The sequence below is a fragment of the Malaclemys terrapin genome, chromosome 9 (genome assembly GCF_027887155.1).
Source record: "Malaclemys terrapin pileata isolate rMalTer1 chromosome 9, rMalTer1.hap1, whole genome shotgun sequence".
NCBI lineage: Eukaryota > Metazoa > Chordata > Testudines > Emydidae > Malaclemys > Malaclemys terrapin.
In genome coordinates, this window is record NC_071513.1 from 43,074,164 (window position 1) to 43,086,631 (window position 12,468).

At 53.6% G+C, this 12,468-nt stretch overlaps 1 protein-coding gene across 2 annotated transcripts; it reads right to left on the reverse strand.

Annotated features, from left to right (window-relative positions):
* On the reverse strand, positions 1–11,704 carry LOC128843653 (uncharacterized). Of its 2 annotated transcripts, XM_054040658.1 has the most exons (5): positions 11,619–11,704; positions 8,865–9,023; positions 6,955–7,083; positions 6,233–6,370; positions 1–965 (listed from the first exon to the last, which is right to left on the reverse strand). In XM_054040658.1, exons 1-5 carry the CDS (start codon positions 11,673–11,675, stop codon positions 879–881), a joined length of 570 nt encoding a protein of 189 aa, XP_053896633.1. In that variant the 5' UTR covers positions 11,676–11,704; the 3' UTR covers positions 1–878. The 2 variants fall into 2 exon arrangements, with proteins under 2 accessions (XP_053896633.1, XP_053896632.1); XM_054040657.1 differs by lacking the exon at positions 11,619–11,704 and having other exon boundaries at positions 8,865–9,224.
* Positions 11,705–12,468: the final 764 nt, after the last annotated feature.

Consider the following 12,468-nt stretch of genomic DNA (forward strand, 5'->3'; position numbering starts at 1 on the left):
AAAAGTTATAAACAAGTTTTATTGGGATACAGAAAATAATTAGTGCCAGTGCATATAACAAATGAAAACAGTGTTTCCCAAACAAGAGTGTAAAATCAGGCCAGGGGATAAAATACTGATGACAACTCAGTGTGTACTTCAGGAAGGGTGATGACAGAGTTCACCATCTGCAATGCATTTTCTATACCAATTCACTGCACTGGGACTCTCACATTGCTAAAGTGAAACACCTAAATTCCCACATTGGGCTAAATCAAAATCAACTTAAAAGTCTCAGATACATGCATCTCACTCTTTAGGTGAATGCTATAGACAAATAAGGACCCATTCTGCAATTGGCTTTGAATGGACAGACCCCTGCAGGAAGGCCCTTTGAAGTCAATGGGTCTCTGCATGGGCACAGGGTCCACCAGCACGGATCTGATTGCAGGATCAGGGCCTAAGTATGTGCCAGGAACAGATTTTGATTGGGTTTCTGGGATCGGACTCTGGGATTGGCTCCTTCTTAAAAAGTACATTTTGAAAAATGTTTCCTATTATTCACGAAAGTCTATTCCCCTGCCTTTTTTGGAAGCAATTAAAAGGGGAATGAAGTTATTACATTGGAACATGAAAACAATCAAAAAACAAGTCAATATTTGACCTACACCCAGAATGCTACTTGAGATCATTTAAAAATTCTGCAATGGAATCCAACATTAGGATATAGACAGCTAAAAATCAGTAATTCAGTCCCACTGCAACCATGATTCTGAAAAATTCTGATAGTGATCCCCCATTTTTTAACCCCAGGAGAATGGAGAGAGGCTGGAGAAAAAACAGATGTACCTACCAACCGTATTTAAAACTGTGAGTAAAAAGAAAAGAGAAACATCTAGCTACATGCTGTTCATCCTTATAATCCGCAGGAACTCCTGTTCATTCACTTCCCCATCTCCATCCACATCTGCTTCATCAATCATTTCCTGCAGGACAACAAGAATTCAGAGACCAGATTAGGTGGGCTCAGAGAAGATGGAATTCATCCCTTCACAGAGTTTCAGCACAAGGTCTATGCAGCACTCAACACAGGGCTTAAATGGGACCTAAGCAGTGCATAGGTCTTGCGCTGGATCTCTACAAAGGGACAAACTGCACCCGGAAGAAGCACATTAAAACAGATTAGGGGAGAGGAATGGAAAGCAAACAGGGTTTTATTCAAGCAGCTTTCACATCCTAAGTATTCAAAGCACTTACCCTATTTCAAGCTATGTATTGGGTAATATAGTGTTGGGGAACTGATGTATTGCAACAGTGTAAATCCAGAGCACTGCAACTCCACTAAGCCACTGGTGAGGACACAGTGAAGAGTCGGAGTTTACAAGCTGTAAGTAGTGGCTGCAATAGTGTATGTGCTACTGAATCCTTTTATATGTGCTCACCCAGAAAAGGGCTGTAAATGTCAGACTAGAAGGGAAAAAAAAGATTGCCAGCGGGATTTTTCCTTATCCATTTTGTTATTAAGCAAAGATTTCTTATAATCGTTTTATCAACAAGACTCTCTGTGGTGAGAAAATATACTACCGGTTCTGCTAATGTCCAGGCATGTTGGTCTAAATTCCTGGAGTTTGATCAATTGTAAAATTCCAACTGTTCTGTCTTTACAATGCATTACTGACGTGTGATGATTTTTATATAAATACATACAGTTGAGAAGGACTATCACTGTCTAAGTGGTGCAAAAAAGGAGAATCACAAAGCCAAATGAGAGTAGCCACATACTACAAATGAAACACTGCTCTCATCAGATGAGATGTAACCACAACAGGCCATGATACATCACTTTGCATTGCCCATTCATTGCATAGGAACTAAAAAAAGTGAATGACCCTTTTAGGTATAGGGAAATGGGAGAGTTCCAGGAAAGACTCCTAAAGCAAATAGAAAGGTAAAAAAGGGATGTTCCAGTCTTGTCATCTATTAGGGGAATGATTATTGCTTATCTGCACTAAGTAACAAATAATTTGTCACAGCAGATCCTCTGTTTGTGGAATCCAATATCGACCTCCCTCTCTGGCCAATATTTGATATTTCAGATGAAGGCAGAAATCCCCTCTCATAATCCCCTCTCCCCACTTATAACCCACACACCTCCTGGATGTTGCTATTCTGTCCCATTCTAGTGGCACCGAGACCACTTAGGCTTTGTCTACATTACACAGCTTTTAGTGACATGGCTGTGTCGCCACAGCCGTGCCGCTAAAATTCGTGCAGTTTAGCTGCTGTTTGTCGGCTCTCCTGCCGACAAAAAACTTCCACCCTCAACGATCAGTGTTTGCTTTGTCAGCAAGAGAGTGCTCCTGCAGACAATGCGCTGTTCATATTGGCACTTGTCGTGGTAAAAGTTTTGTCATTCAATTGCCAGTGTAGACATAGCCCAAGAGAGAGAGAGCGATTAATGCAGGGGTGGGAAAACGTTTTGGTCAGAGGGCCGCATCTGGGTATAGAAATTGTATGGCGGACAATGAATGCTCACGAAATTGGGGTGGGGGTGTGGGAGAGGGTGAGGGCTCTGGCTGGGGGTGCAGGCTCCGGGGTGGGGCCAGAACTGAAGAGTTCAGAGTGCAGGAGGGGGCTGGGGTGGAGGGGGAGATGTGGGGGGCTGAGGGCTCTGGTTGGGGGTGCAGGGCTGAGGATGAGGGGTTTGGGATGTAGGAGGGTGCTCAGAGCTGGGATTGAGGGATTCGAAGCAGGGCCGGCTCCAGGCACCAGCCCTCCAAGCATGTGCTTGGGGCGGCACCTAGAGGGGGGCGGTGCTCACCCGGGGAGAGCGGGGCCGCGGCCGGGCTCACAGCCCTCTCCCGGCGCTCTGGCCGGCCGGGGAGAGTGGGGCCACGGCCGGGCTCTCTGCCCTCCCCCCGGCGCTCCGGCCACCGGGGAGAGCGGAGCCGCAGCAGGCTCGCCGCCCTCCCCCCAGCGCCCCGGCCGGCCGGGAAGAGTGCGGCCGTGGCCGGGCTCGCCGCCCTCCCCCCGGTACTCCAGCCGGTCGAGGAGAGCGGGGCCCCGGCCGGGCTCGCCGCCCTCCTCCCGGCGCACCGGCTGCCGGGGAGAGCAGAGCCGCCCTCCCCCGGCGCTCCGGCCGGCTGGGGAGAGCGGGGTCGCGGCAGGCTCGCCGCCCTCCCCCGGCAGTCCAGCCAGCTGGGGAGAGCGGGGCCGCGGCCGGACTTGGCGCCCTTCCCTGCCGCGCTCCCCACCGGGGGGCAGGGGGCGGCGGGAGGCTTTTTTGCCTGGGGCGGCAAAAAAGCCAGAGCCGGCCCTGGTTCAAAGGACGGGAGGGGGATCAGGGCTGAGGCAAGGGGTTGGTGCACTGGGGGGGGAGCTCTGGCTGGGGGTGCAGGCTCTGAGGTGGGGCTAGGGATGTGGGTTTTAGGGTGCAGAAGGGTGCTCCAGGCTGGGATCAAGGGGTTTGGAGGGTGGGAGGGGGATCGGGGCTGGGGTAGGGGGTTGAGGCGCGGGGAGGGGTGGCTCAGGGATGCAGGCTTGGGGCAGTGCTTACCTCAAGCAGCTCCCTGAAGCAGTGGCATGTCCCTCCTCCGGCTCCTATGCAGAGGCACAGCCAGGCAGCTCTGCTGCACACTGCCCTGTCCACAGGCTCTGCCCCTGCAGCTCCCATGGGCCGCGGTTCCCGGCCCATCAGAGCTACGGGGACAGCGCTTGGGGCAGAGGCAGTGTGCAGAGTGGAGCCCCCTGGCTGCCCCTACGTGTAGGAGCCGGAGGGGGGCACATGTCCCTGCTTCTGGGAGCCACATGTACCGACCCCCAACCCTGCTCCCAGCCCCAGACCTCGTTCCCCAGTGGGAGCTTGAGGGCTGGATTAAAACGGCTGGTGGGCCGTATCCGGCCCACGGGCCATAGTTTGTCCATCCCTGGATTAATGAGTCTTAAGGCGATCAGACAGCAAGTGTGAAAAATCAGGACAGGGGGTGGGGGGTAATAGGAGCCAGTATAAGAAAAAGACCCCAAAATCGGGACTGTCCCTATAAATTCGGGACATCTGGTCACCCTAATTGAGTCTGCTCTACAGCCTTAGCTAACAGCCATATGGCTTTTAGCTCATGCAGTAGAGCAGGGGTATCAAACTCAATTTATTTTAGGGCCAGTACCAGTCCTCAAATCCTCCCAGCGGGCCATTAATGTCACTGAAGATGGTGTTCACACCATCTCCCAGCCCGTTTCCCACCCTTTTCCCCCACTCCCTTGGCTTCATGTCCCTTGGCTTCATGTCGCCCCGGCTGACTCTGCCTGGCAACTAATGATGCTGCCTCCATGGCTGACTCTGCCCAGCAACTAGTGATGGTGCCTCTGCCCTCTCCCCCAGGCAATGGGAGCTGCCGGGGGGCGGTGCCTGCAGCTGACAGCCGGTAGCGGAGCTGCATGGGTCTCTCTCCTCCGTGGCTCTGCCGGCAACAGCAGGGATAGGGAACCGTTTGCAGGGAGCCGAACTGCAAATGACACGTTGCCGAGTGCAACCCCTGGAAGGGTCCCCGGAGCAGCAGAATGGAGCAAAGCTGGGGAGAGGGGCATGTGAATCCAGGGCCGGCTCCAGGCACCAGCTTCTCAAGCAGGTGCTTGGGGCGGCCGTTCGGGACGGGGCGGCAGTTTCAGGTATTCGGCGGCAATTCGGCAGATGGTCCCTCACTCCGCCTGGGAGTGAAGGACCTCCCACCGAATTGCCGCTGCAGATCGCGATCGCGGCTTTTTGTTTGCTTGTTTGTTTTTTGTTGTTTTTTGTTTGTGTTTGTTTGTTTTGGCTGCTTGGGGCGGCCAAAACCCTGAAGCCGGCCCTGTGTGAATCTCTCCTGCCTGCTCCCCTCCTGCACCCCCTCCAGCGCCATCAGCCAGCAGGATGAAAGAACTTTTTTAAAAGTTTATGCAGACTGCAGTGGGAAGGTTCTTGGGCCACAGATTTTGAGACCCCTGCAGTAGAGGCTCATGCACTAAGCTCCAGAGGCCCCAGGTGCGATCCTGCCTGCCGATGACCGGGGTCTGTCGGTGTTATAAGTAGGGGCTCGTCCAGGATTTGAACTGGGAAGTCTCTGAAGCTCGGGACATGCTTCCTCAGCTAGGAGAAGTATGTAACCCACACACCTCCTGGGTGTGGTGTTCTGCCCCATCTAATGGCACTGAGACCACTTAGAGCAGTGGTCACCAACCCATCAATCATGATAGACTGGTCGATCCTCGGGACTCTCCCAGTCGATCGCAATCTCTGGTGGTGTAGCAGGGCTGCCGCTAAGGCAGGCTCCCTGCCTGCCGCGGCCCCACGCCACTCCCGGAAGCGGCCAGCATGCCCCCACAGCCCCGGGGGTGTGTGTGACAGGGGTCTCCGCGCGCTGCTGCTCCTGCCTGCAAGCACACCCCCACAGCTGCCATTGGCTGGGTATGGGGAACTGTGGCCAATGGGAGCTTTGGGGGCGGCGCCTGCAGAGAGGGACAGCGCACAGAGCCACCCCTCCTCCCAGGGGCCGCAGAGGCATGTTGGCCCCTTCTGGGAGCAGTGTGGGACTGGGGCATGCAGGGAGCCTGCCTTATCCTCACTGTGACGCCAACTGGGAGCTGCCCATGGTAAGTGCCACCCGGCAGGAGGCTGCACCCCAATCCCCAGCCCTGACCCCTCTCCCAGAGCCAGCACCCCCTCCTGCACTCCGAACACCCTCCTGCACCCCAATCCCCTTCCCCAGCCCTGACCCCCCTCCCAGAGCCAGCACCCCAAACCCCCTCCCAAACCTCAATCCCCTGCCCCAGCCCGTGAAAGTGAGTGAGAGTGGGGGAGAGTGAGCGATGGAGAGAGTGGGGTATGGTGTGAGTGGGGCAGGGCTCTGGGGAAGGGGCGGGATAGATCCTGGGTTGTCCTTAAATTCAAAAAGTGATCTTGGGCATAAAAAGGTTGGAGACCACTGACTTAGAGAGCGAGAGATTAATGAGCTGCTCTACAGCCTTAGCTAACAGCCATATAACTTTTAGCTCATTTGGAGCACTAAGCTCCAGAGGCCCCAGGTTTGATCCTGCCCGCCAATGACTGTGGTCTGTCAGTGTTACACACCCACAAACTAGAGTAGCAACAAGAAGATGCCACTAGGAAAGTAAAATATTTCAGAACATTGCACAGTTCCTCTAATAATTAAATTAATCTTCCATGAAACAAAGACTCATGTCAACATTGTGCGAAGGCAAAGAGATGTACATTACAAACCTGCAGCTCCTCATCTGTGAGGTTTTCCCCAATCTCACCGGCCACACGTTTGAGATTTTGGAAAGAGATTTTGCCAGTTCCATTGTCATCAAAGAGCTTGAAGGCTTTAAGAATGTCCTCTCTGGATTCTGGCTCAGACTTAACAAAGAAGCGCAGAACGATAATATGCAAAGGTGAAGGTGATCCACCAGCATTCTAACATCCCTTCTCATGCACATTATTAAGAATCTAAGCTAAAAGAATATATCTTGAATGGCACCTGGCCACTGCAGAGTTCATTTGTTGCCACTATTTTACATTTGTCATTCTCTTTTATTACTTAAGGAAAAGCCATGAACAAAGTTGCAAGAGTCTGAGAGACCAGGACAGGAATATCCTGGTAGTGGTCCAAGTTAAGACTGAGGTGGATTAGATCTACTGAGGGAAAGGGCAGGTGTCAGAGATAGCACAACAGGTAGGCTGAAGTGTTTCAGAGGGTCTTGCATAAGGATTCTCTATGGATGTTAAATTGTTCTTGTTTGTTTATCACTTGTTTGTTCATGATTGTCTTTAGCAGCCAACCTGGCTTCCCCCCTCTCTCTCTTTCTAATATTATTGAATTCTGGTTAGTATTTTGAATTGGAAATGCTGGACTCTCTTGGGTCCTAAGTGCTCTAAATTCCCATCAAAGACCTTCATATTAAGGATGCCTAGGACTTTTGTGGCTAACCCGATTTACATACCATTTTCTGAGTCATCGCATACAAAAAGGAATCAAAGTTGATCTTCCCTGATCCTTCCTTATCAACTTCTGATACAATTTTCTTCATCTCGTCTTTCTTGGGTTCATACCCAAGGGCTCTTATGGATACCTGCAAACATGGAAGATAGGCTGGCAATGCAAACAGAAGCGAAGAGCAGGAGACAATTGAAACCACATCACATACTATGAAAAAAAAATGGGGATGGAAGCACAAGGTGCTACTGCAAGTCAAATAATAAACGCTAGCAAGGCAACGGATCTGACAAAGAGCAGGTGTCCCAGATGGCCTGCGCGGCATGTGGAGCAGTTATTCCAGACAAGCCCCTGATGTCTTTGACCTTATACATTTGCTTTTTGGCATTCAGAGTTAAAGCATCCAGTTTACAGCACCAATGAATGATACTATACTACACCAAGCCCTGAGTCTCTCTGCCAATTTTTGAAGTTTCACAATACTTCCCCCCCCACACACACACACAGTTTAAAATGCTTTTCTCTCCTTTGCTTCTGTGTGACAGTCCCAGATACACACAGGGGAAACTGACTTACCAGACAGAGGAAACAGTGAAACTGACTATTTCCAAATTGTTGTCAGAAGCACTATGTAAACAAATTGCAGGGTGGGAATAAAAGAAAATGTTTTTCCTTCTCTAATCTGTTCAATTACACTCACCTTAGGTGATTTATATAACAAAAGTAGGTCACACATTTTCGGACAGAAATGTGACTTTTAAGTGGACAATGTCCTTTAAATAGTGTATGAAAGAGACACAGAATTTAGTGTTGGTGAAACATGCCAGATCAACAGCCCTGAAGGCTGAATCTGTTTATCTGGAACATAGAAACAGATACAGAATAGACTGCAGCAATGCAGACTTCCGCCACCCTGCCTTTCCAATGTGCCTCAAACTTTCCCTGGAGGCACTACAGCTAAGAGGTCTAAGCATGTTCAGTCTGCAAGGTCCATTCAAACTGGCACCTCTGCTGAGATGCCAACAAGATCAATTAATGCCACTGATGGTGTGGTTTTCTATTGTGATTGGGATACCAGGACTGAGATGTCTACACAATTTATTTCACTTTGCCATTTGATGGTATACATTTTGTAATGCCTTTCAGTCACTATTGCCTTGGGTTGGATTTGAACCAGCAATCTGGAAGTAAAAAGCACTACATCCTATTCCCAGGCCTTTGAAGCACCTAGTCCCCTCAAACACCTACCAATTATAGATGATTAGGGAAATATTTATTTCACCACTACGGGTTATATACATAGACAGAGATAAAGAATGTGTGTTTCATTTTTACTGCAGTATTACCCCTTAGTTGTAAAGAATCACACAAAGTATATTATGCAGTAGTACCTGGTTTCTGGGAACCTTAGAATAAAGTTGGGGATTGGTCCTGCTTTGAGCAGGGGGTTGGACTAGATGACCCCCTGAGGTCCCTTCCAACACTGATATCCAATGATTCTATGAAAATTCCTGCTATATAGACTATATTATCTTGGTGCAGCAAATGTGAATGAGACAGAAGAGATCTTTAATTTGGATATGAAACAAAGTGGTTTGCATGACAGTGGGAGGAGATTTTTTAACTCTTACCCACAACCACAAAACTGAGTTTCTGGATCCATGTCCCTGATTTGTCTGGTCAGCTATATCCCAAAGAGTGATGTTGGAGAAGAAAGGGGCAGCTGGCAGGGGAGCCAGTGAGCAGTCAGGTGAGAAGAATGGAGCTGGAGGAAACCCTCTCTTACCCAAACCCCTGAGTTTTCTAGAACACACAAGTTTTTAGCATTGAAAGCTACAGCACTAGACCTGTTTTACCATCTGCTGGTCTAGGCCTTTTTGCAACAAGTACACAGTGTATTTGTGATTTCTTGCTTGCCTTCAAGTCCTTCACATCGACAGTACCAGTGCCATCAGTATCAAGCAAATCAAAGGCCTCTCGCAACTGCTGTTTCTGTTCTTCAGTGAGTACCAACTTGGGTGCCACCTTCTTCTTCCGGGTCACTGCCCCTTCCATCACTTTCTTGGGGCTGGAAGCCTTGGAAACATTAGTAGAACAAGAGACCAGGTGGATCACTAGCATTAGGGACCCAGCCTGCCTGCCCCACCCTGTCTCACAAAGGTCACCTGCCACGGTATGTCTACACTGCATTATGAATCTGGGTCTGTGGGACCCAAGCTTGTGGACTCAGTGTTTTCAAGCCCACACTTGAGTGTCCACACTGCATTGTAAACTGGGCTTAGAATTACTGGACTCACAGCCATGCTAATGCATCCATACTGCACTACGCAGACCTTCTGACTTGGATCTGCCTCTTGAGTTGCATCCACACTGCAAAATGGCAGGGCTTGGACCCGAGTCTCAGGGAGACTTTGGCCCTGACCTACCCACACTAGCAGGGCCTAGGACCCAAGTCTAGACTGCTCACTTCTTAGCGTATGTGCAACATACCTCAGGTGGCACGTGACCAGGATTCACCAAATTTGGTTCACTGTTTGGATCATTAGCTTCCCCCCAGCTTGGGCTGGGTACTGATGGGGAGCATGAGGTGAATGCTGATCCATGCCCCCCAGAGCGCTCACCGACTACAGTGACCATACATCCTGTTTTGGCTGGCACAGTTCCCTTTTTAAGCCCTGTCCCAGACGTCCTGATTTTTTTTGGCAAAACTGGGCATTTGTCCCATTTGCTCTTGCCAAGTGATGATCAGTTGGAAAGAGCAAACAGGACAAATGCCAATTTTTGCCAAAAAAGTGGGGCGTGCCCCCCTAGTGAGGTGTGGAAGAATGTTCGGGGGGGAAGTGAGCGACAACGCCAGCCCCGCACGGTGGGGCTTGGGTGAGCAGCGATGCCAGACATCTCGGGCCAGCCCCACACGGGGGCATGGGAACCCCCGAAGGCCAGCCCCATACAGGGGAGGGGGACACCCCTAAATACCACATGGTGTCTTGATTTCCCTTTGGGAAATATAGTCACCCTCATCCTATCACTGACCCAAGTCAGACCGATGTGTGTGTGTGGAGGGTGGCTGGGGCTCCAACCAGTACTGGATTTACCATGGCGCCACTGGCACCATGGCATCGGGCCCACAGTCCAAAGGGGCCCCGGCCTGGCCCGCTCTTCTCCGCCCCCCCTCCTCACCCCCGCTCTCTCCTCTGGGGGCAGAAGCTTGATGCTGCCGGCTCCTGCTGCAGCAGGGCAGGCTCTGCCGGCAGCCAAGCTCCTCCCCTGCCTCTTCCCCAGAGGGTGCTACATTCCCTCCCCTCCCCCTCTCCCTGCCGCCGATCAGCTGTTTGCCAGCAGGAGGAAGGGGGAAGAGCGGAGCCTCAGCACGCTCACCGCTCCAAGGAAGAGAAGAGGTGGGGTGGGGCCTTCGGGAAGGGGCTGGAATTGGGGCATACCCCCTCCAGCCCCCTGCCGTGAGCACCCCCATGACCCCAGCCCACACCCCCAGCCCTCTGCCCACCCTGACTCCTGCACCCCCCCACACTCCCAGCACCTCCCTCACACACACCCAGCCCCCTACCCTGACTCCTGCACCCCCACACACACACCCAGCCCCCTGCCCTGACTCCTGCACCCCACACACACCTCCCCAGCCCTGATTCCTGCACCCCCCCACATCTCCATCCCCACCCTGAGCACCAAATAGGAGCTCCTGCACACATACACACCCCATTCCCACCTGCACCCCTCACACCAAACAGGAGCTGCCCCAGCAGGACTGGGCTCTGGACTGGGCCAGGGGGTTGGGGTGCAGGAGGGGTGCAGGTCCCGGTGGCGCTTACCACAGCTCCCAGGAAACTGCCACCAGGTCCCTGCAGCCCCTAGGCACACGGGTGGCCTCGAGAGCTCCGCGCGCTGCCCTCGCGCCTGCAGGCGCCGTCCCTGCAGCTCCCATTGGTCGTGGTTCCTGGCCAATGGGAGCTGTGGAGCCAGCACTAAGGGTGGGGGCAGCGCGCGGAGTCTTCCTGGCCACCCACGTGTCTAGGGGCCGCACGGACCTGGCAGCTGCTTCTGGGAGTCACACGGAGCTAAAGCAGGCTCCCTGCCTGTCCTAGTGGCGGGCTCCCATTGCGCCACTGACTGGACTTTTAACGGTCCGGTTGGCAGTGCCGACTGGAGCTGCCAGGGTCCCTTCACGACCAAGTGTTCCGGTCAAAAACTGGACACCTGGGAACCCTACCTTCTGCTGCAGCCCGGGCTGGGGGAGCTCTTCCTCTCCACTATGGCCCGGGTGCCGCAGCACGGGTACCGAGCTTCTCCGGGCTACGGGTGGGGCAATAGAAAGGAGCAAGCGGGGATGGAGCCACGGGGGAAGGGCAGAATGGTGCAGGGGGAAGGGGTGGGAAAGGGTGGGGCTGTGGGTGGAACGGAGGCAGGGCCACGAAGGAAGAGGCAGGGCTGTGGGTTGAACAGCGGCAGGGCCACGAAGGAAGAGGCAGGGCTGCAGGGTAGGGCAGAATCGTGCGGGGCCGTGGGGGAAGGGTAGAATGGGGCGGGGCTGTGGGGGAAGGGGCGGAATGGGGCTGAACGGGGGAGGCACTGGGCGAGGCAGCAGACCTAATGGGCGGAAGGGGACGCACCCTAGGGACCCGGGGCAGGGTCCCGTATCTCCCCAGCGCGACTCACCATCCCGCCCGCTCGCGGCAGGGGCAGCAAGCCGACAACAATCCCACCCCACCCCATTGGCTAATCCCGTCCTTGCCGGTACTATGGCAACGAAAGTCGGAGACCAATCTGCATGGCGATTGGCCGAGGTACGGAGTGGGCGGGGCGCCATAAGAAGCGCTGACTGGCTGAGGCGGCGGTGATGTATGTTAGGGAAGCTCTTGGGGCTCCCGGGAGAGTCTAGTGGCTGGGAGCGAGTGGTGGCGGGGCTGCGAGTTCAGCCCCGGGGAGCGCCGATCGGCCTGGGCTGGCGGTGAGGTGCCCCTTGTGCCTGCACAGCTCGTTCTGGGAACAGCATTGCCATGCTCTGGGGCAGTCTCCTTCCAGCCCCCCATCATGTGGGGCTGCGAGCGGGGCGCCCCGAAGGCAGCCTAGCCCGGTTCTCTCTGTGGGTTTCGGTGTTTAAGGGTTGCTTCCATCAGGGCATGGAGAGAAACTCAGATACAAGAAGGTAAATGAAATAAACGGAAGCCTGCTTCATTGCAGCAGAAATCCTACTGCTGCATTCTGTGGGCATGTAGGCGGAAGGACAGCCACCAGGGAAGCTGCATTCTCTGCCCTCCGCTGCCGTGCGAGAAGCGTCTTTCCTGCCTGTGCCCCCTGCCACCACCCTTTTAACAGATGGATCACCAGAGAGGCCAGGGGACTCATTCCAGACAGGCGCAGGGCCGCCCAGAGGATTCAGGGGGCCTGGAGTCTTCGGCGGCGGGTCCCGGAGTGGAAGGACCCGCAGCCGCCGAACTGCCGCGGAAGACCCGGAGCGGAAGAAGCTCCGGGGGCCCGGGACCCGCGAGCGTTTTCCTGGGCCCCC